The sequence below is a fragment of the Rhopalosiphum padi genome, chromosome 2 (assembly GCF_020882245.1).
Source record: "Rhopalosiphum padi isolate XX-2018 chromosome 2, ASM2088224v1, whole genome shotgun sequence".
NCBI lineage: Eukaryota > Metazoa > Arthropoda > Insecta > Hemiptera > Aphididae > Rhopalosiphum > Rhopalosiphum padi.
Genome location: NC_083598.1, coordinates 73,585,870 through 73,606,236, shown reverse-complemented (window position 1 = coordinate 73,606,236; position 20,367 = coordinate 73,585,870). Strand labels below are relative to the sequence as shown.

The 20,367-nt window shown below is 27.4% G+C and overlaps 2 protein-coding genes across 3 annotated transcripts; one reads left to right on the top strand and one right to left on the bottom strand.

The window, feature by feature from the left end:
- The first annotated feature begins 25 nt into the window (after positions 1–25).
- LOC132923346 (rho GTPase-activating protein 12-like) lies at positions 26–15,724 on the top strand. Of its 2 annotated transcripts, XM_060987288.1 has the most exons (13): positions 26–647; positions 2,496–3,549; positions 5,038–5,160; positions 5,236–5,463; positions 12,576–12,778; positions 12,868–12,931; positions 13,004–13,147; positions 13,214–13,420; positions 13,503–13,605; positions 13,897–14,034; positions 14,093–14,407; positions 14,746–14,851; positions 14,914–15,724. In XM_060987288.1, exons 2-13 carry the CDS (start codon positions 2,524–2,526, stop codon positions 15,083–15,085), a joined length of 2,829 nt encoding a protein of 942 aa, XP_060843271.1. In that variant the 5' UTR covers positions 26–647; positions 2,496–2,523; the 3' UTR covers positions 15,086–15,724. The 2 variants fall into 2 exon arrangements, with proteins under 2 accessions (XP_060843271.1, XP_060843270.1); XM_060987287.1 differs by lacking the exon at positions 26–647 and having other exon boundaries at positions 13,214–13,408.
- Positions 15,725–16,368: 644 nt separating this feature from the next.
- Positions 16,369–19,128, bottom strand: LOC132923349 (phenylalanine--tRNA ligase beta subunit). Its single transcript, XM_060987290.1, has 11 exons — positions 18,840–19,128; positions 18,728–18,783; positions 18,515–18,669; positions 18,377–18,443; positions 17,987–18,253; positions 17,746–17,925; positions 17,489–17,664; positions 17,142–17,430; positions 16,873–17,083; positions 16,648–16,806; positions 16,369–16,552 (listed from the first exon to the last, which is right to left on the bottom strand). Exons 1-11 carry the CDS (start codon positions 18,895–18,897, stop codon positions 16,401–16,403), a joined length of 1,770 nt encoding a protein of 589 aa, XP_060843273.1. The 5' UTR covers positions 18,898–19,128; the 3' UTR covers positions 16,369–16,400.
- Between the last annotated feature and the right edge of the window lie 1,239 nt (positions 19,129–20,367).

Here is a 20,367-nt window from a genome sequence, read left to right as displayed (position 1 = left end):
TATAAATAGACAGACGAAGTGTCGGGCAAGTAGTTGATCGCAACGCCATCTAACGATTAGATTTGTAACATTACGTCACCAACACAAAATTGAAAAATTGAATAAGATATTCACATTTCATCGGCAATAGTTATACCGCGATTACTCGGCAATCGGCACTCCTACCCCTCAGCAGCGATATCGCGCGCTGTGTAACACTTCGCGTTTCGCAATTCGCATTTCGCACACTGAAATCGCGTAATCGGCCGCCGTCCGCCCTCCGCAACACTGACGTCCTGTCAGCTCGTCGCCCGTCGTCGCGTACCGTCGCAGGATAACAACAACAACAACAATAATAATAATAATAATAATAATGTATATCGTATAAAATATGTGTATGACGACGATGTCAAACGGCCGATTAGAAACGATAAATCGCACGGCAGTGAGTCACGTCGACCGCGTATGCGTCCGGTTTCGATAGAACTGTTCGGTTATTATAATAAATTGTCATAACTTGTCAATATTTGTTATTATTATCATCGTTATTATTTTGTGTGTGTTGATTTTTCGCTCTCCCAGTTCTATCGTCGGTACGCGATAACTGCATCCAGAGGATTTGGACGGCCAAGGTCGTGTTTCCAATGGGATTTTCGCGTGACATTTTGGTGAGTAGGAAGAAATTGTGACGCCTCACATCCCCAGAGATTGGATGGCCGGGAAGTCTAATGTGTACCGTACCGGACATCGTTTTCGTCTTTGGTCAGTGCCGTTCGTAGGTAGTTGGACGTTCGAGGTTGGGTCCTGGTCTCCTGGACATGTCTTCATCACTCGTTGTTTTGCAATTCTTAGGCCGAAACCCTCGATTGATTTAACGTTTTCCCCTTTCCTAATTACGCTCCAATAACTTCTACACTAATAAAACCGTTTGACAGCATTCATACAGGTGCTGCTCTATTTATTGTTGTGGTACTCTACGCCAGACGATACTTGGTAAATATACAGCACTTTTTTTGATGCCAGGACGGTCTTATAATTGATTAGGTTTGGTGTGCTAATCAATGCTAATCTTCTATAATCCAAAAAAATTTTTGTATTAGTATTATTTAAACAGTAATTTGTTAGTTCATCAATAAATTCAAAACAGAATTGCATTTTAGTTTAGAATTTTTATAATAGATAGTATATATCCCAGATTATACTTAATGATTATCGAAATATGTGATTTAGAATAGAAGTTCTTAAAATGATGAAGTATATATGAATCTCTGATAAGTCTTTTAAAAAGCAGATTCCATTTACAATTTTCTTTTTTTTTTTTATATACAATTTTTTATAATCAGACTTTTGTTTAATAAATATAAAATAAGCTTTATGTGAAACAAAGTTGCAATAACTCCAATAGAAAATAAAAATATATACTCAGATTTATATCCAACTACATTATTTCTCATATAATATGTGTTCATGGCTAGAAAAACTGAATCGTGAACCCCATACATGAATTAAAGAATCACATTTAAGAACTAATTTTAGATGTAAACATAATGTTAATACCTATTCATTATAAGAATTGTCAGTGTTGGACTGGAATATTAAAGTTCTCTGCTATGATTTTTCACCTTAAAGTTTGAACTAATGGCCTTTAAAATAAAAAAAAATATTACTCTTGTAACCCTGCCAAAATCAAATGTTATACTTTACAAGGCAATAATTTAATGAATTTAAAAACTTATAAACTTCATTGATCTTTACTCTGAAAAAAATATGTTGCAATGTCAATGATCTTATTTAAGAAACAAATGTATTTTTTATTCAGTTGATTCTCAGTAGTTCAAAGTTCAAGGAGAGTGTTCAATAAATAAATTTGAACTATTAAAATTGACAATTAATGAAAATTCTAAGTTGTTATGAACAAATGAATGATATTATTTTTATTCTATTTTATTCTTTAGATATTAATAATAATTAATAACCGAAAGTCAACATTACACTTCTTGATTCTTTTAATAGTAAGCACTTATTATCTTGAACAGTTTTACAAATTATTTTTGAAAATATTTTTTTCCCTTAGTTTTAAATTATTATACATCATCTTTAAATATTTTAATCATTATCATTTTTTATTTTTAATGTTTGTATGTATAAAATTAAAGTTTAAATTTTAAATAGTCAATATTTTGCAGGATACCTTAATGACACTGCTTCATTTACCTAAATATAAAATGTTTATACATTTATTAATTAGTAATTAAATTTTCAAAAAATAGAATTCTTAAAAGTTATATTTTGCTTTAGATTATGAAATTAAAAATGTATGCTGTCTTTCAAAAAAGTAAAAAAAAATGTAAGAGCAATAAAAAATATTTAAAACGTTATTTTTTTAAAAATAATTAGCGTTTACTTTTAAAATGTTTAAACAACCGTACATTAATATATTTTAATAAAATATTTGTTTATAAAAGATTTAGGTAATTACCTACAATTTAATTTTAAAAAGATAATTTATATTTTAGGTTTCAAATTTACGATGACTGTGGCACAATGGATATTTCCGACACTAAGGTTAGGGTTCTCTATGACTTTGAGTACAAGACTAGAGAAAACAAATGTGTATCAATCAAAGAAGGCGAGAAACTACTTTTGTTGAAAAAAACTAATGATGATTGGTGGCAAGTTATACGCAGTTCAGGCCAGCCCTTTTATGTTCCAGCTACCTTTGTTAAGGAAATTCCACGAGCACCTAGCAGGCCTAGTTTATCCAAAGGCGAGGAGAAAATTAAAGTAGAAAAACCACAAGTACTTAAACGTACTATTTTTGAAAAACCTTTAACTCCGTCCTATGAAAACATTCCTTTAGAAAATACAACCATTTTAACTGTCAATGACTTGGTTGTTGATGATGTGATTAGTGATATTAAACGAGTTGATATTCAAAATGAGAATAATATATTGTCACCAGTGTTAAACCGAAAAAATAAAACAGTTGTTACAGTTAACCAAGAAAATTCTGGCTATTGCCAAGTAAATATTAAAAAATGCGATATTAAAGAGCAACTTTCACTACAATTGTCCAGCTCTTTAGAAGAACTTGCTCAAGAAATTGAGCTAAAATCGTTACCTTTGAACAAAAATACATTAACTTACGAGCCTTCTAAAGTACAGAACTTACTAGAAAACATTCGTAAACCTGCTGTAATATCAGTTCAAAATTTAAAAGTCAATGAGAAACCTGATGGTAATAATGTACAAATTCCTAAAAATAAACTTTGTTATACTGGTAGCTTTAAAACAAAACATGAACGTGATAAATGGGCTAAAAACATAATGACTAATGAAAATATTATTGAAGAAAACAAACCAGATGATGAAGAATCAATAATGATTAGTGATTCTGTTTTATCAAAATCAATATCTACACCTGATGCGCATAGTACTAGTGCAGATCTCACTGGTGGATCCACAGATAGTCTGTTAGATGGTGATTCATTGGGTATAACTGATAGTGATCAAGATTCATTGAGGATGCATGGATCTAGAAAACGAACATCTTTAGCCAGAAATCGTAGAGTAAGAATTATAATTTTAAATATTCATTGTTAGATCTTTAAAAAAATTTAAACAATTATTATAGTGAAGTTTGAGTTTAAATATATTATAGTACCTTAGCAATTATTAAGAGTGGGAGAGCCACTGATCGATGTACAACTCTAAGATATTAGCAAATTAGGTATGTAATTATGAATAGTGACAAATGTTAGTTATAACATCAAATTGCTTAAAATAAATAAAATAGGCAGTTCAGGTTTAAATTTAATATATTCTTTAGCTTATAGTTATACACTAGTAAAAAATAAGAATATTGTGCATGGTGCCATGGCATTCATATAATTTGAGTCATGTTTTATTTTTGGAGAACCAGACTGAAATATTTAATTTCGTGAGAAATTTGTTTATTGGAAAATACATTTTTTTTAAATTTATTACGAAATAATAATAATAAGTATAGTAAGATGTTAAGAAGTAACATAGTTTTCTACCTGTCTATTATTTATTGATAATATATTATGTTTATGTCATTATGTCAGTTATTTATCTGAATTAGCTTACTATAATCACTTTATCTTCATTTAAAATAAATGTTTATAGATTGTATTTTTGAGTATATACTCCATTCTCTAATATCAATAAGATATCGATATATTTTATTATATATTTTATGTTTATTTAGCTACTAAAACACTAAGATATTAATTTTAACTTCTCAGTACTTGTTTAAATTCTATATTTATATATATTATATTTTTGAGATAACAGTACGTCCTACAAATATGTACAGCTAATACTACTAGTATTTATAATCAATGATAGCACATTCATAATAAAATAAATAATGATGGTGAGCGGTGGTAGCAAATTGTAGAGATACCAGATACGTATTAAAAGTTGTAATTTATATAATATTTATAGAACTGAAGTAAGTAAATTCTAAATATTATTATTTTCTTTCTACTTTTAAGATGGGCGCTTGCTAACAGTATCCATCAACAATGAAACAAAACATACTATTACTGTAAAAGAAAATATCTAAAGAATTATTAAATATTTTTATTTATTGATTGAATATTGACAATTTACAATCACATACACAAATATTTGTATTAATGATTAATTAATTTCATTAATAAAGTATATTTATGGATTTAAATTTAAAAATTATTGCCAATTTAAATAAATGTCTCTAAATTGAGATGCTATATCATTCAACTGTTTTCTCCTGGCATAATCAATTTTGTCCATGTTACTTTCACAATATTATTTTCATTATGTGTTAAACAGGCTAGTCTATAAAAAAAAAAACTTAGGAAAACAATATTCGTCTGATTTAATTAACCATGAAAATCAACTGTATTATTTTCTCTTGCAGTTTGTTTCATTTTAAGTGATCATTGTAGTTTATTTTTTATATTAAATACTTTGACCCAATTTTTATTTCACTTACACTTTTGCTTTATATTTTCTGTATTACTTTTATTAACAGTAATTTTTTTTTTTAAGGTGGATTCTTATTCTAAAAGATATCCAATACGAAATTCTTCACCACCAATATTAGATGTTACTCTAGGCCATGGTGAAGCATTTGAACGTACCTGGTCTTCGCCTAAACATCGTATAGTTGACGTACGTTATTTATCATGTATATTAATCTAATGTCTATGAATATTATTTCAAAACTTTTATTTTCTATAAATATAGGAAGATAAGATAAGTCGACATAGTAGTGCTGGAACAATTAATTCAGGTAGTCAAAGTCAAAGTTCATCTCCATTAGCTGAATTGGATGAAGAATATGAACCTAATGATAATACTCCACCATTAAAAACAAAAATTAAACCTATTAGTGAGACACCTGTGGGATGGATAATGCAAGCTGATCCAACCTCTGGATTACCATGTTTTGTAAATCAGTCAACTGGAGCAAAGGTAAAGAAAAATCACATATAATATCATAAAATACTATGACTAAGGAGCGGATGTTTATGCTCTAAAAAATTAAAAAATACGCATGCAATTATGCACTATAAAGTATAAAAATATGCTTAGAATTTATTAAAAATATATGCATCAATAACATTTTTTATTGATTAAAAATTTAAAACAATAAATTATTAATAATTTAAAAAATAAAATAAAATTTATTATCATTAAAATTGAAAATTAAAAAATATATTTGGAAATTGCTGTTGAATATTTTGTTAATCAGAAAATAATTTACATGCGTATATATTAGAAACCAAGTACCAATATGAGTGATAATCGGCTATTCTCGGTTGGCGTGAATATTACATAGGCCTACAGCCACAGGACATTTTGATCTATTAATATTAGTCGTGCCAAGTCCGTTAATAATACGAAAAACCTAAAATATGCACTAAAAGCATGATGAATATAGAAATATGATCAAACAAATATGCAAAAATATGCAAAATTAAATTGATAAATTTGAATTATTTGAGTGATGAAACAAATTTTTATCTTACTCTGCATTAATTTAGATGTTATTAAAAAATATGATAAATGCATAAACATCCGTTTCTTAATTATGACTAAAACCCTAGATACAATAAAAACAGTTACTGGTTAGTTACATTATATGTGTACAATATTTTGTCATCTCGTCTTATCGTTATTTTTAATAATTATAATAGATAGTATACTATATCATACTATCACAAGGACAAGTGGCTTACACACTTTTATTATCTCTAATGATGTATCCTATTTCTGTAATTTATACTTTGTGGATCTTAATGTTTCTATTTAATTTTATGAAATTTTTCACTAGCTCATACAAAGTGCTCTGGCCTATTTGCCATTGATCTAAAGTGCCTTGAAATGAACAATAAATTGTTTAAATTCTCCTGTTTTGGCTGTAATCAAAGTCTCAAAGAAGTTACTGAACTTAAACTCTTATAAAAAAAACTACTTGTTGAAGTGGTTGGTTTGAAATTAAACTAGGTTAGTAATTTAAATTGTTCCAATGATTTTATATTAATATAAAATTAATTACATAATAAACAGGCAAATAATTTTGTTTTATAAAATTATCATGAATGTGAAGTAAACTGGTCTTGCGATAGATTAGTTTCTGATATTAAGCAGGTAAACAAAGTTATGATCATCCCTTACTAAACGAACTCACACACCTTCGATTTTTGGGGTCTATTGAAATACTTGGGAGACTAAGCCCCCTAAGTCCTTCCGACCTCCGCCTATGTATAAGAATTGATAAATATATTTAGTATAGCTAGTAGTTGCAATGTAGTTCAGTATAATACAATGCAGAATAGATAACTATTCTAATAATATAATATAATATAAATAGATAAATACTAACTTACATTATTAACAAGTATTGTTGATAAATGATTATGTCCCTTATAGACATTTTTATTTTGATGTACTTTAAATTCAATGAATAAGAATGAATGACCTGATAATAATAAAATGCACATCATATATTTAGAATGGTAATATATTAAAACAAATTAAAGAATTTAGACTGTTTTTGTTAATGTTTAAATAGAAAAAAGTTGTTTTTAATTCTCAGCTGATATTGAAGATATTTGATTATTTATATTTCTGATTGTTGGTATTCAAAATAAACAACTAATAATGATAATGAAATTATTACCAATGTATTTAAATTGAAAAGGACGTCATACCCGCATGTGTTGTCTTCATCTAGTCCATTTTACATACTTAGCACGTAGACAAAACACGTTTACACAGTCTGAGTAGAACTCGCTCAATTTTGGTTCTAGAGTAAATAAACCTATTATAAAATTAAAAGATAATAATATTTCAGAGGCCTAGATGCTGAATTTTTTCTTTTATTCCCAATATAACATTCATTATAATCGTTTAGAATTAACAACAATTTCAAATAACCTTTAATTTTTCAAAATTTTAATTTTTTTTTTTAAATTCAGCGTCTTGCCTTCAAAATATTGTCATCGTTTAATTTTATAATAAGTTTATTTATTCTAGAACCAAAATTGAGCGAGTTTGCTCTAGACTGCGTAAACACGTTTTGTCTGTGTCGTATACGTGTATAAGACTGAGACAACACATGCGGGTATGACGTCCTCTTAATTAATTAATTTTTTACAAAATAAAATATGTAATATTATAGAACAGGGGTGGCCAGCGAGAAGAGACTCGCGACTCGCAAGCCACTAAATATATTAATAAATATAAAAGAGTCGAAATGTAAAAAAAAATGGTTATACATTAATATAAATATACATAAATTCATATTAAAAAATGTTTTTTGTAAAAATGTTACGATAAGATCCGAGCCTCAAAAGTATATGACTCGGGGAATCGTAAGTTCCAACACGAGAGTAACAGGTAGACAATTACATACGTTAATTCCTACATATGTGATGTGTAAGTTCCTACACGAAAAAAAAAAGGTACGTATGTTAGTTCCTACACGGCGGAAGACAGGTATCTATGTTAGTTCCTACACGACGAAAGACAGGTACTTGTGTAAGTTCCTACATGATAAAAAAAGGTACATGTGTAAGTTCCTACACTAGGAATATTATAAGTTATCAATCTACGTTTATAAAATACTTAAAATTATTAAATATATATAGAATGCCTTTATATTTTTTTTTACAATAAATGACGAATTATTATTATATTATTACAATTATTATTTTTAAAATTATTAAATTGATAATATTTATTAAGTAAATTATTAAATATTATAAAGAATTATATATTATATAGAATAAAGGGTTAAAATGTATGACAGTATTAGAATATGATATAACTAATATTAGATTGATAACTTATAACATACTTTGTGTAGGAACTTGCACGCGTACCTTTTTTTACCGTGTAGGAACTTACACATGTACCTGTTTTTTACTGTGTAGGAACTTACACATGTACCTGCTTTTTACTGTGTAGGAACTTACACATGTACCTTATTTTATCGTGTAGGAACTAACATATGTATCTTGTTTACCTGCTAGGTCTCGTGTAGGAACTTACATTCGCCCTATGACGCGAGCCGCGGTTTGGCCACCCCTGTTATAGAACAAGTACACAGTCACACAGACAATATAGTAATTCATTTATTTTGTTTTCTTTCTCTGTTCTACACTAAATAACAATTAAACACATTTATGCAAAATCATTTTAATAGTTTTTTAGTAATCTAGACTGTAAAGTTAAATTACGTTTTATAAAAAAAAATAATATCAATTAAATCTACAGCTTTCTTTTAAAAGTCATTAAATAAAATATCAGTAAACCTTACATTGGTTTAGGCAGCTGTAGAAATCTTACTATCAAAAAACCTTGAAAATAAATAGGTATAAAGATGAATTATTTATAGACATAATAACAAGTATTAAAAATGCGAATGCCATAACTTAAAATTCTAGAATAATTGTATACATATATTTTTTTAATGTTAAAAAGTGCAAATAGTTAGGGTCACTAAAAAAAACCCATGTCATATAATCTAAATTTGAAGAATTGTAATTATACAAATTTTATGTATAAATTGAAAGTTTTTAGTGGCCAATTTTTATAAAACCCACCGGGTAGCAGATTCACATAATTGTTATATTTACATTTAAAGTGATCATATTATGTAATATATGAGTCATCTTGAATAGTTGAATACTTGAATGCATATACATATCTACCTTTTATAAGTTTATGGTTGAGTGTCACTATAACCAATATTTTAAATGTATGAATGTGTTATAGCAATTAAAATAAAACTGAAATTTTTATATTATAAAACTTTTTTTGTGCGTAGTTGTTTGGCACTTTTTTATATTTTGTAAAAACAAAAAAAAGTAATTTTGCAAACTTGCCAAATATTTTTTTTTACCATGATGGAGTTCAAAATGTAAGAGCTGCAGATAAACATATCTAACTCAAAATGTTTAATTACAACATACTCGTAATTTCAGTTGAAATAAAATACTGTTCTTTAATAATCGTTTATTCAATCAAAGTTTCTAATGTTTCTATTTTACTATATAAATTAAATCGGTGCATCCTGCATATAAGATAATACGGGAAAGGGTTTGTGTTAAGTAGTGTTGAAACATTACCCTATACTCCCGAACGTTGGCAAATATTATGAAACAAGCGATGAATGTACCTATTGGTTTTTCATTGACTTGTGATTCTTTGAAATTTTTTTTAAAAACATTACATTTAAAAATATCGTTATTTGTATAAAATATAATAATATTCGTTTCAAGTACCCACAAATAATATTTTTAAATTTTAACAAAATAACTAGTTTATATCGTTATTCTTCATTTAAATATCTAATTTCGTCCAAATTTTAACTTAAAATGTCTTTCAAATAATTACGTTTGTATATTTTTTAGTTTTTTTTTAGCTAAAGTATGTAACATAAAAAAAGTTTTTTTTTAATTATAAAACGATTTTTTTTTTCGTTAATTAATTTTGCTTTTGCTGAAAAACTATGAAGAAAACTAGGTACTGATTTTTACTTTAACACGCCAAAAATATTAACTAAATTCACTTTCTTAACTGAAAAAATATTGAAGTTAATTTAATTTAACTATTTAAATAATACTATTGAAATACTTTTATTGCTTCAAAAAGTGGTCACTCATTGTAAAATCAATACATTCATCGCTTCTTAGAATCTAAAATGAATAATAATATTAAACAATGTTTTTATTTTACATAGTTTACTAATTTATATTAAGCTTGTTTTCCTGAAGCTATCGTAAATCAAATCAACTGTTTTTACTATTCATATTTTGCTTAATAATATTTATCAACTCAAAATTTCAGTAAATTTGAAAAAACAGCCGCTTTTTAAACTACAAACATCGTTATTTATTTTTTATTATTTAAAATAAATTGTATACAATTCTTGATATAACAATTTCTTAAAATATGGTTTTACGGAAACATAAAACTGAAAGAGCTCCTCCATATCTTTCAAATTCATAATCATAAACAATAAATTCTTAGTATACAAAGTTATTTAATTCAAAATTTTAACCAATTGTTTTATATTTATATTTTTGACTTTTCAAAGCCATGTATTTAAAAATGTATTGGAAAAAAATCATTTTCATTTGAAAAAAGAGTTGATGTCAAGGTTACCCCTTGCTTAAATTATGTATAAAGCTTATGTGTATTATTATAAGTTTATGAAAATAATATGACTGTACTCTTAAAAAATTTTAATCTACAATTTGAATAAATTAGGGATTAGTATGCTTGGTGAACCATTTTGTAAATTTATTATAAATGCTTAACTTAAATACTAAATTAATTTCTATTTTTAATATTATTTAAAACAATATTAAAAAAAACTTAAGAACTTTATTTTTTTTCAAAATTCTTATACTCGATAATGATTATTTTTGCTTGTCAAGACATAGATATTGTTTTTAATTGAATATTAAAAAAAAAAAATCTGGAAAATTTTTTTATAAATCGTTAATACCTATATAGTTTTTAAAGGTTATAGACATTTTAGACTTTTTTATATAGTATTATAATAATAGGTTAAAGCATGACATTTAAATGCCAACACACAGCAAATACAACTGATAATATTACTACGTCGCGAATCTATTTTAAACATTTCCCGCAGGTTACGTATACATCGTTCTGTCGTTTAGTTAAAAGCATGATTGTTGCTCGTTGTGACGGCTGCTGTCGTCGTCGTTGTCGTCTCCGTTTTAATTATATGATGTAAATTGTAATAAAAAAACAACCAAATACCGCGCTCGAATGGATGTCAGTATGTGTCAATTAGACAGTGTTGCGCCGCCTTTTAAACGCGTCGGTTTCCTTATCGACGACTATTATACTTCCCATGGAAGCGGACGTAGTGAGATGGTTGCAATGTCTGCGACATACGGTTGCTGAAGAGTCGGAATCGTGGAATTTGTTTAGTGTTCACCGTGACTCTGTCTTAGACTCAACAATTGATAATCTATTCGATTTTGACTCTACCACCAGTGCTTCAGATTTTGAATATTATAGCATGGACCGGCAACCAGACGATGGCAACGGTTTGTTGTCGTTCGCCGAAAACAACGATAGTATCCTCCCGCATTCGGCCTCAGCGACGTTTCCAAATCATGAAATTTGCGTTTCGTTTAGACCTAAGTGGTCCGACATTATGGCTTGGAAAAATGAGCTTATGGACAGCGCTTTGGACGGGATTTCGTCTGAAGACGAACAGGTGTTCACACGTTCTGTTAAAAAATTTTCAAAAAATAACCTAGCAATTCCATTAAGTTTAAAAAAAATTCTTTAACTAATTCAATTTTGGTGTTTGTTGTTTGCGCATCATTAGTACCATTAGTGACCGGATGATACACCGATGCCATTAAATAGGTGACGATAATATTATAACCGATACCTTAGGAATTACACTTATAAATTTAAACAAAATATTCAAATATATTAAAATAATATTTAAATTTTTATAATTTTGTATTTTTTTTTTTTTATATAAATGTAAATATAATGAATAATGACACGCAGTTTCTAACAAATCTAGTAATAATAGGGTAGTACTCGTTCAATAATATATTATATATATTTTTGTAAATATGAATATATAATACTTTATTTATGTTGAATGTGAATATTGACGATTTATTTATATAAATGTATGGTTTTGTATAATTATTGATATCATATATGTAATTTATAAAAATTGCGATGCGCAAACTGCCTATAAAAAGGTTATTAAAAACAAAAGCTATGTGAAAATACTCTATGCCTTTTTTAACAAAAGTGATGCGCAAACGTCCTACGCCCTTAGATTTTGCCTAAAAATAAATATTGGACTTTGCTAAGAAAAACTCGTGATACTGTGATTATATTTTATTACATACATATATATTTTATAATTATAATATTATATTATGAGTATACTAGTATATAAAAAAAATACAAAAATTGTTGTTTATATTTTTTAACTGCATAACTGACAATTATATATATCAATATATATCCATATTTATATATTATATATTTTATTATTGTTTTAGTGGCTTTCGTCAAAAGATTTTAAAGGTCGTTCTTATTACTATGAAGAAAATAGTAAAGAATCTTCTTGGACATTGCCTGAAACAAGTAATAGCAATGCATCTAATGCTAGCCCATCGTCTCTTAAATTAGATTTAGAAGATTCTTCTTCATCTTTGAAATCAAACAAAAGTAATAGTGAAAAAGATGATTCTTCAGACATCAAGTAATTTGATACATTTATTTTATTTAAATATATAATTTTTATTGTTGTAAAAGGTATTAAAATATCAATTGTATTAATTTAATTTTTAGAAGCCCATCCTCATCTACAGTAAGTGTTCCTAAGAATTGGCCCCAATTATGGGATGGACATATGGTAATTGCTTTTTTTTTTATTAATTGTTAATTGATTTTAATTTTTTCTCTTATTAAAAAATTAATTTTTTAGTGTGTATTGAAAGAGGGCCCTTTAAATCGAACAAAAATTACTGAAAATGGAAAAAGACTTCGAAAAAATTGGACAATATCACATGTAATACTTACTGAATTGTTTTTGCTTTTCTTCAAAGATGCTAAATCTTTTGTAGCAATGGTAAATTATTTGTTTATTCACTAAAACGTTTTATTACATATATTAGTATATATTTTTATTTTATAGAAAAATGGTAGTGGACGACCAGAACTTTGTGTAGATTTGAATGGTGCCCTTGTGTATCCAGCCGACAAGGTATCTAGTCGTAAAAATGTTTATGTTATCAGTACTGTTTTAGGAACTCAGGTATTGTTCCAAAATGAATGTAACGTCCAAGCCCAGTCATGGCTCTACGCAATACAAGCAGTTATTTCAAATCTAGTTAGTAATAATGTAATATAATATAATATTATTTATTAGAGAAGTGTGTCATTACTAAACATATGTATAACTAAAATTTATTTTTTATTTTTAGCCATGCAACTTTGATAGATGTCCTCGTTTTCCAAATACACGTTCTAATGACTTAGTTGATACTGAAAAAAAAAACAAACTGAATAGGAACAAATCCCTTAAATGTAAGTTCCAATTAATAAAATGTATTTTTTTTACACTAGTTAATTTATTGTATACAGTCATATCCTGTAGTAGAGGGTCTAGATAATGAAACAGGGAAACAGTAGAGTTTATCAATTGAGTTTAATGAATATTGCAGTTCATTCGCTGATTTTATTTTATCTTTTTTTTTTTTTTTTTATAAACAGTCATGTTTTAAATATTGGTGTATTAAATTTAATATTATGACAAAAAAATGATAAGGTCTCTGTTTTATTTTGCAATTGATAATTTTATGATTATTTTTTCATTAGTAAAAGCAAAAGATGGAGGGAGTATGGAAGATTTGACATCCAATGTAGAACGCCAGACAAAAATAAAAAACCGTCTACGGAAATTTTTTCACCGAAGACCTACAATGGAATCGCTAGTCAAAAAAGGAATTTGGAAAGGTATTTAACTATAATTTATCCAATAATCATTTTGTTAAATTATTGTTTTTTAATTTAGATGAGAATGCATTTGGTTGTTTCTTAGAACATGTGGTTGGTACGGACCAACCACGTATCCCAGCTTTTGTGCAACGTTGTGTGGCAGCTATTGAGATCAGTGAAGATAATTTAAAGACCGATGGCTTATACCGTGCTTCAGGTAATTTATCTCAGGTGCAAAAGATAAGATTGCAAGTTGACCAAAATAATCTTTCGGTGATTGACCAAGAAGAAGACGTTCATGTTCTAACTGGTGCTCTCAAGCTATTTTTCAGAGAACTCAAAGAACCTCTTATACCCTATCATGCTTTCCGCAAAGCTATTTCAGCTGGCAGTAAGTATCAAGTTAATCAAATTATTTATTAAATGTTCCAAAATCGTCATCATTATTTATATTTTATTAATTTAATAATGGCATGATCAAGTGATATTTTATGTTAGGTTAATGGAAATATAATAATCACAATCTGAAAAGATATCTTATATGTCCTTGATTATAATATTTCCAATAAATCATAAGTATCTGGTTTATTACACTAATCTTGAACATATTATCTCTTATAATTTTAGAAATTGGATAATGATAGTTATGATTTTAACTACTAAAGACCTCTATTATGAATTTGTCATATTATACTAAAATTAATATAATATCTATTATTTATTTTCCAGCAAGTCATAGTCGTAAAGACAAGTTATTGCATTTTCGTGACATCACAAAATCGTTACCTGGACCAAATTATGACACGCTAAAATTTTTACTTATACACTTATTAAAGTAATGTAATTTACCAAATAATATGTCTAATTTGTATTAATTTTTGTATATTGTGTGTATAGAGTAACAAGCTACAAAGAATTTAATCGGATGCACATTCCAAATTTAGCTATTGTTTTTGGACCAACTCTCATGTGGCCAGAAATTGAATCAACAAATATGGCAATTGACCTGATGCAACAGAATATGGTGATAGAAGCACTTTTAGTCGACTTTGATAATATATTCAAATAAAAACGTTCAGTAAAATATTAAATCTGTACAATACCGTTAAAAGCGTAACATTCCACTATGTTTCTATACTGTATTTTATAAAAGGAATTATTTAATATAAAATACCACTGAAATCATTACAAGACAATATTTAAGACTGACACGTTTTGACATGTATTGCAGGAAATGTTGGATATTAATATGTTTATTTTTCTATAGAAACAATACAAATATGTTAACCAGTTTTATTTTACTTTTACTAAGTAGGGCTACTATTTATGTTTACGTATGGTAGAAGTTATAGAAATGTATATTTTTACTGCTACCGAGTACCTATAAATTGTATGATTTTAGAGTATTTTTTTTTTTGTGTTATGATTTATGTATTGTATTTTGTAATGGTTAACAAAATGCTCTCAAATGTTATCCTATTAGTTGTTTTTCTTTTTATGTAAACATAGATTAGACCTAATTTTGTTACTGTTTCTTAATATTTTAGTTTTTAATTTAGGATTTTTTTTTTTAAAAATTATTTTACATTCTGTGAATATTTTTTTACATAGAATGATTATTATTTTTATTATTATTATTATTAATATTATTATTTGACCTAATATGCACATATTATAGCATCAAATATATTTTACCTATGTTAATAAAGATTTGTTTTAATATTTATAGAACAGTGTAGGATATCTATTCCATGATTAAGTTTTCTGTGACAGAAGTTTGAGCACTTTGCAAGAGGTTTAAAAATACATGTTAAGTGACCTATCTACAATGCAATGTGGTCATACTGTCATACTCAAAAAGAACTAACTTGTTTAATTATGAGGTACTGAAAAATGGAATTTATACTTAACCTACAATTAATATGACAACATCAGTATGAAAAAATAATGTTTTATAGCTATTGTATTGAAGTCTATATACATCGCTTGTGAAAAGAATTGCAAGTTATGTATCCTTTAAATTATCATTTTTGTTAAACAACAATTCATTCAACACATGTTGATTATATATTTGATTTGGAGTCTTTCTATTCATAGAAAAAATAAATGATATGTAAAAAGCGGGAAAAAAATGCAAAAATACAAAAAAGAGGATTCTGTTTTATATAATATATATATACATATACAGATACAGATCTAATTTAGATCTAACAGACCATTAGTTTTTTTTTATGGATTATTATTGAAAAAAGTTTTATTTTTATATAATATCACCTTCAGTTTTCTTTAATAATCATTTATGCCTAAATTATTTTTAATTAGAGACAAACTTACTGATAAATTAAAATAAAATAATGTGAAAATAAATATTTTATTTATTATTTTTACAAAAATGGTTCGAGATTTATTTCAAATGCTGAACATGGCATGGTTAGTTCATAGGCAGTAACTACTTCAGGATGCAAAACACCCATCAATCCAATGACATTCTCTTTATATATTATTTGTGCGCAACGACCAGGGAAATAAGTCTCATCTGAAATAAATATACATACAAATAATATATAATGCTAGATAGACATTTCATATAATATAATCTAATATTAATTTATTATTATTTAATATTCTTACCATTAGCAGCTTTAATTTGATAGGTATTGCCACTTTCAGTAGAAAATTTTATGTTTAACATTTGCATTATTCGGTCCATAAGACCGTGGATAATTTCAAATCCTGGAGTTTTACCATAATATATGGCACAAATATGTCTTTCATTACGAGCTCCCACTTCTACGATGATAAAATGTTAGAAACTAAACCTTATAGATATTGTATGATTTGTATGCAATTACTTACCACTGGTGACATCTTTAAATACCACATCTGTTACTTCAAATAATTTCATAGGTAGAGGCATTTTTTTATTAGCTGAAGTAGTTTTCAAGAGCCCTGATAAAATATTGGTACGTGCTACTTGAAATTCCAATGTTTTTGGGTTACTTATGCGTACAGTACGTTGAGTATCAAATGGTTTCCGGAGTTTTGTTGACACATCATCTTTAGAACACTATAAAATCCAAAATAATAATTAGTGTCTATAACAGAAGAATTGCCAACAAACTTACTAAGGAGAATGTTAATACTTCATTGAAACCACAATAAGCTATTTCATTTCTGATCTTATCAGACAGGTTATTTATAGGCAATTGAGAGCCTACCGTAGTTGTTTTCGGTAATGTTTTTGGTATATTGTTATAACCATAGGCAATAGCTACATCTTCATACAAGTCACATGCATGAATAATATCATGTCTAGTTGGTGGTACTTCAACAACAACCACATCTGATTCTTTCAATACAGTTGATTTCAAACACATGGACGATAAGGCAGATGATAGGCTATCTAAATTTTCACTAAAAATTACTTCTTTAAGAGAGTATTCTTTATATTGTATTATAAATTTTATAATACCTGATCCCTAAATATGAATTCACTTTCTTCCGATTCACTGTTTCTTTGCGATATTTCAATTCCGGGTACAATTTTACCAATCCATCTGGGTATACAACTTCACACCTTTCTACTGTGTACTTATTTAAACAGTATTTACTGAACATACATAAAACTGTGTCCAAAACAATATTGGCCTAAACAATCAACAAAATAATCAGATTTACAATACCAAAATTGAATTAAGATTAATTAATTAATTATTAACATATACATACTTTATTTAAATCAGTTGCTGTACACTCAATAAAGACGTTTTTGGTTTCTAAAGTAATCCTAGAATGATGACCATTAATTATCGGAGGCATTGATAGTACTATTCCATTACTATCTGTAATGACTGGATACACGCTGCTATCTTTAATTATACTCAAATATTGTTTCAATTGAGCATGTGTCTAAGGACAAAAAGTCAATTATATGTCAGATTTCTAGTAGATTTTAAAATGTTTTATTAACTGAATAAATATCCATTAGTTTTGCAGCACTATGAACTTCTGTTTGATTCAATGCTTTGAATTTGATATCTTCTGGTGGCAAAGCATCATATATGAACGGTCCTTGAATTGTATCTAAATCATGGGTACCAATAGCAACAAGTGAACGCTTTCTACAAATATTCTGATGCAGTTTGTCTTGCAAGTCTATGAAACTGGCATATCTCGCTGCATTAAAAGTAACATCTCTCAACACGGCTGCGACGACATAAGGCCGAATTTGTTTAGTCTATATTAAAATAATAAATAGATTTAATGTAAAAACTAAAAGCCCATACCAAAATAATAGCAAAATATAACGCTAATAACCCATTTAAATCAACTTCTATATTCATACTAAATTTGTACTCACGTTTGGTTTAACAAGTACTTTTAATGGTTTTTTTGACTGAATGACTTTAAAACGAGGTAATTCCATCCTAAAATGATATGAATAAAATGTCAGTAATTCATGATATAGAAGAATTAGATAGGTAGTTCTTTAATTTACTTATTTTGGAATACAAGTAAAGCATCCACTAATCCTTCTAAGCATAACAAATCATAACGGTTGGCTGGTATGTCAATTCTATAAATTGTATCATCAGAAGCGCCTTCAGATTTAGACTCGCTTTGTTCTTTGGAGACCATTTGCTTTTCCGAGGTCTAAATTTGATCCCATTGTAAAATTTATGTATTTGAATAACGATTAAAAAATACTCACCACCTCGTCAAGTTCCAATCCATACGAAATGCACAAGTTGTCAAACTCTTCATCGGCTAGAAAAGAGAATACATTTAAAACAACAGTCATTTGATAAATTGAAAAAAATTACTGTAAGTCGTTCCTAGAGCCTCAAAAAGCAGATCCCTTTTAATATTGACTGTCGGCATTTTTCGTGTTAAATGAAACGTACGAAAGAAACTAAAATTGTTAGCACAAAAAAAGTAAACAATAATTTGCTAATTAAAGTAAAATCTTATTAATAACTTATATTTTATTATGTGTGGATTTAATATATTATGACGAAGTCACTAAATAGTAAATAGTAAATACCAGTTGCAGGCTGCAGTATTACATAGACACAGAGTTAATCAGTTATATACCCACGCATTCTACGTCTCCACAGAATATAATATATTTTGTGATATGATTGTTATGTTGTTATTATCAATTATCACGTGTACATACATAAACCGGCTGATAACAATCACAAAACTCATTCATGGTTCTAAGCCAAATTCTCTAAATTCATTCCTATCTAAAGCCGTGATGTTTACAGGATATATTCTGTGTTCACTGCATAGTGCTTTAATGAATAATGAACTAAGAAGATTATCTGTATTCTATGAAAGATTCTACTCATTGTTTACCAGTTTTGTAAGGTATTTTCTAAGACCGTTAAAATATATTAGCTAACTAGATTCTAACTAGTTAGTTAATCTTCGAACTAAGATTCTTAATTCGGCTTAGCTAGCCGAATTCCTATAACAACAATGTTGAATATTGAAGTCGGAAAAACAGCAGAGTGCTGACCTTATTAAAAATCCCCTGGTTTACATATTTCTAGTTGATTAAGTTGAGATTATTATGTATTGAAAATTTAAAAATACTAATTTGGAAATCTCAAGATGATAAATAACAATATATAGGTACTTATGACAAAATACATGTATTTTGATCATACTATCATAATGTTTTAAAATATTTTAAGTAGGGTTCGGGACTGTGTACTTAAAATAATCGAAATATGCAGTCAAAATATGCTTAAAAATTAGCAGCTTATTTTTTATGTTGTTTTTAAAAACGCATAGTATGATTATAAAAAAATTGGCACATAATATACTGAGTTAATAAGAAATAACTTAAACGTGTGATATGCAATCAGTTAACCTTTGACAATTTTATTTTGTCATGACTTATGAGTTAACCGTGATTAACGAACGAACACGTACTAATTTTCATTTCGTCGTACAATTTAGAATTTATATAGATGTGAGATGTCATTAGGTTTTACTTTTACCACAAATATATAATTGAGGATATAGTCGATAAAACGGTTGATTCATAAGCAACAAAGAATCTATCGTAAACAGATACGTACTAGTCAGATACAACAAATTACGATCTTAATTTATTTAAAAAAATATTTTTGATTGTTTTCCGAGTATGATTTTAAGTACATACAAATTAAAAAGGAAAAAAAGCTAAAAATAGCTGAAATATGCATTTTCCCTAAAATATTACGAAATATGCAAAAATATGCAAATTTTAACTTAGTATTTAGTTTTGCCATTTCATAAAACAAATTTATAACACCTAAAATAATCTACGATCACTACAAAAAAACACGCAAATGCAAG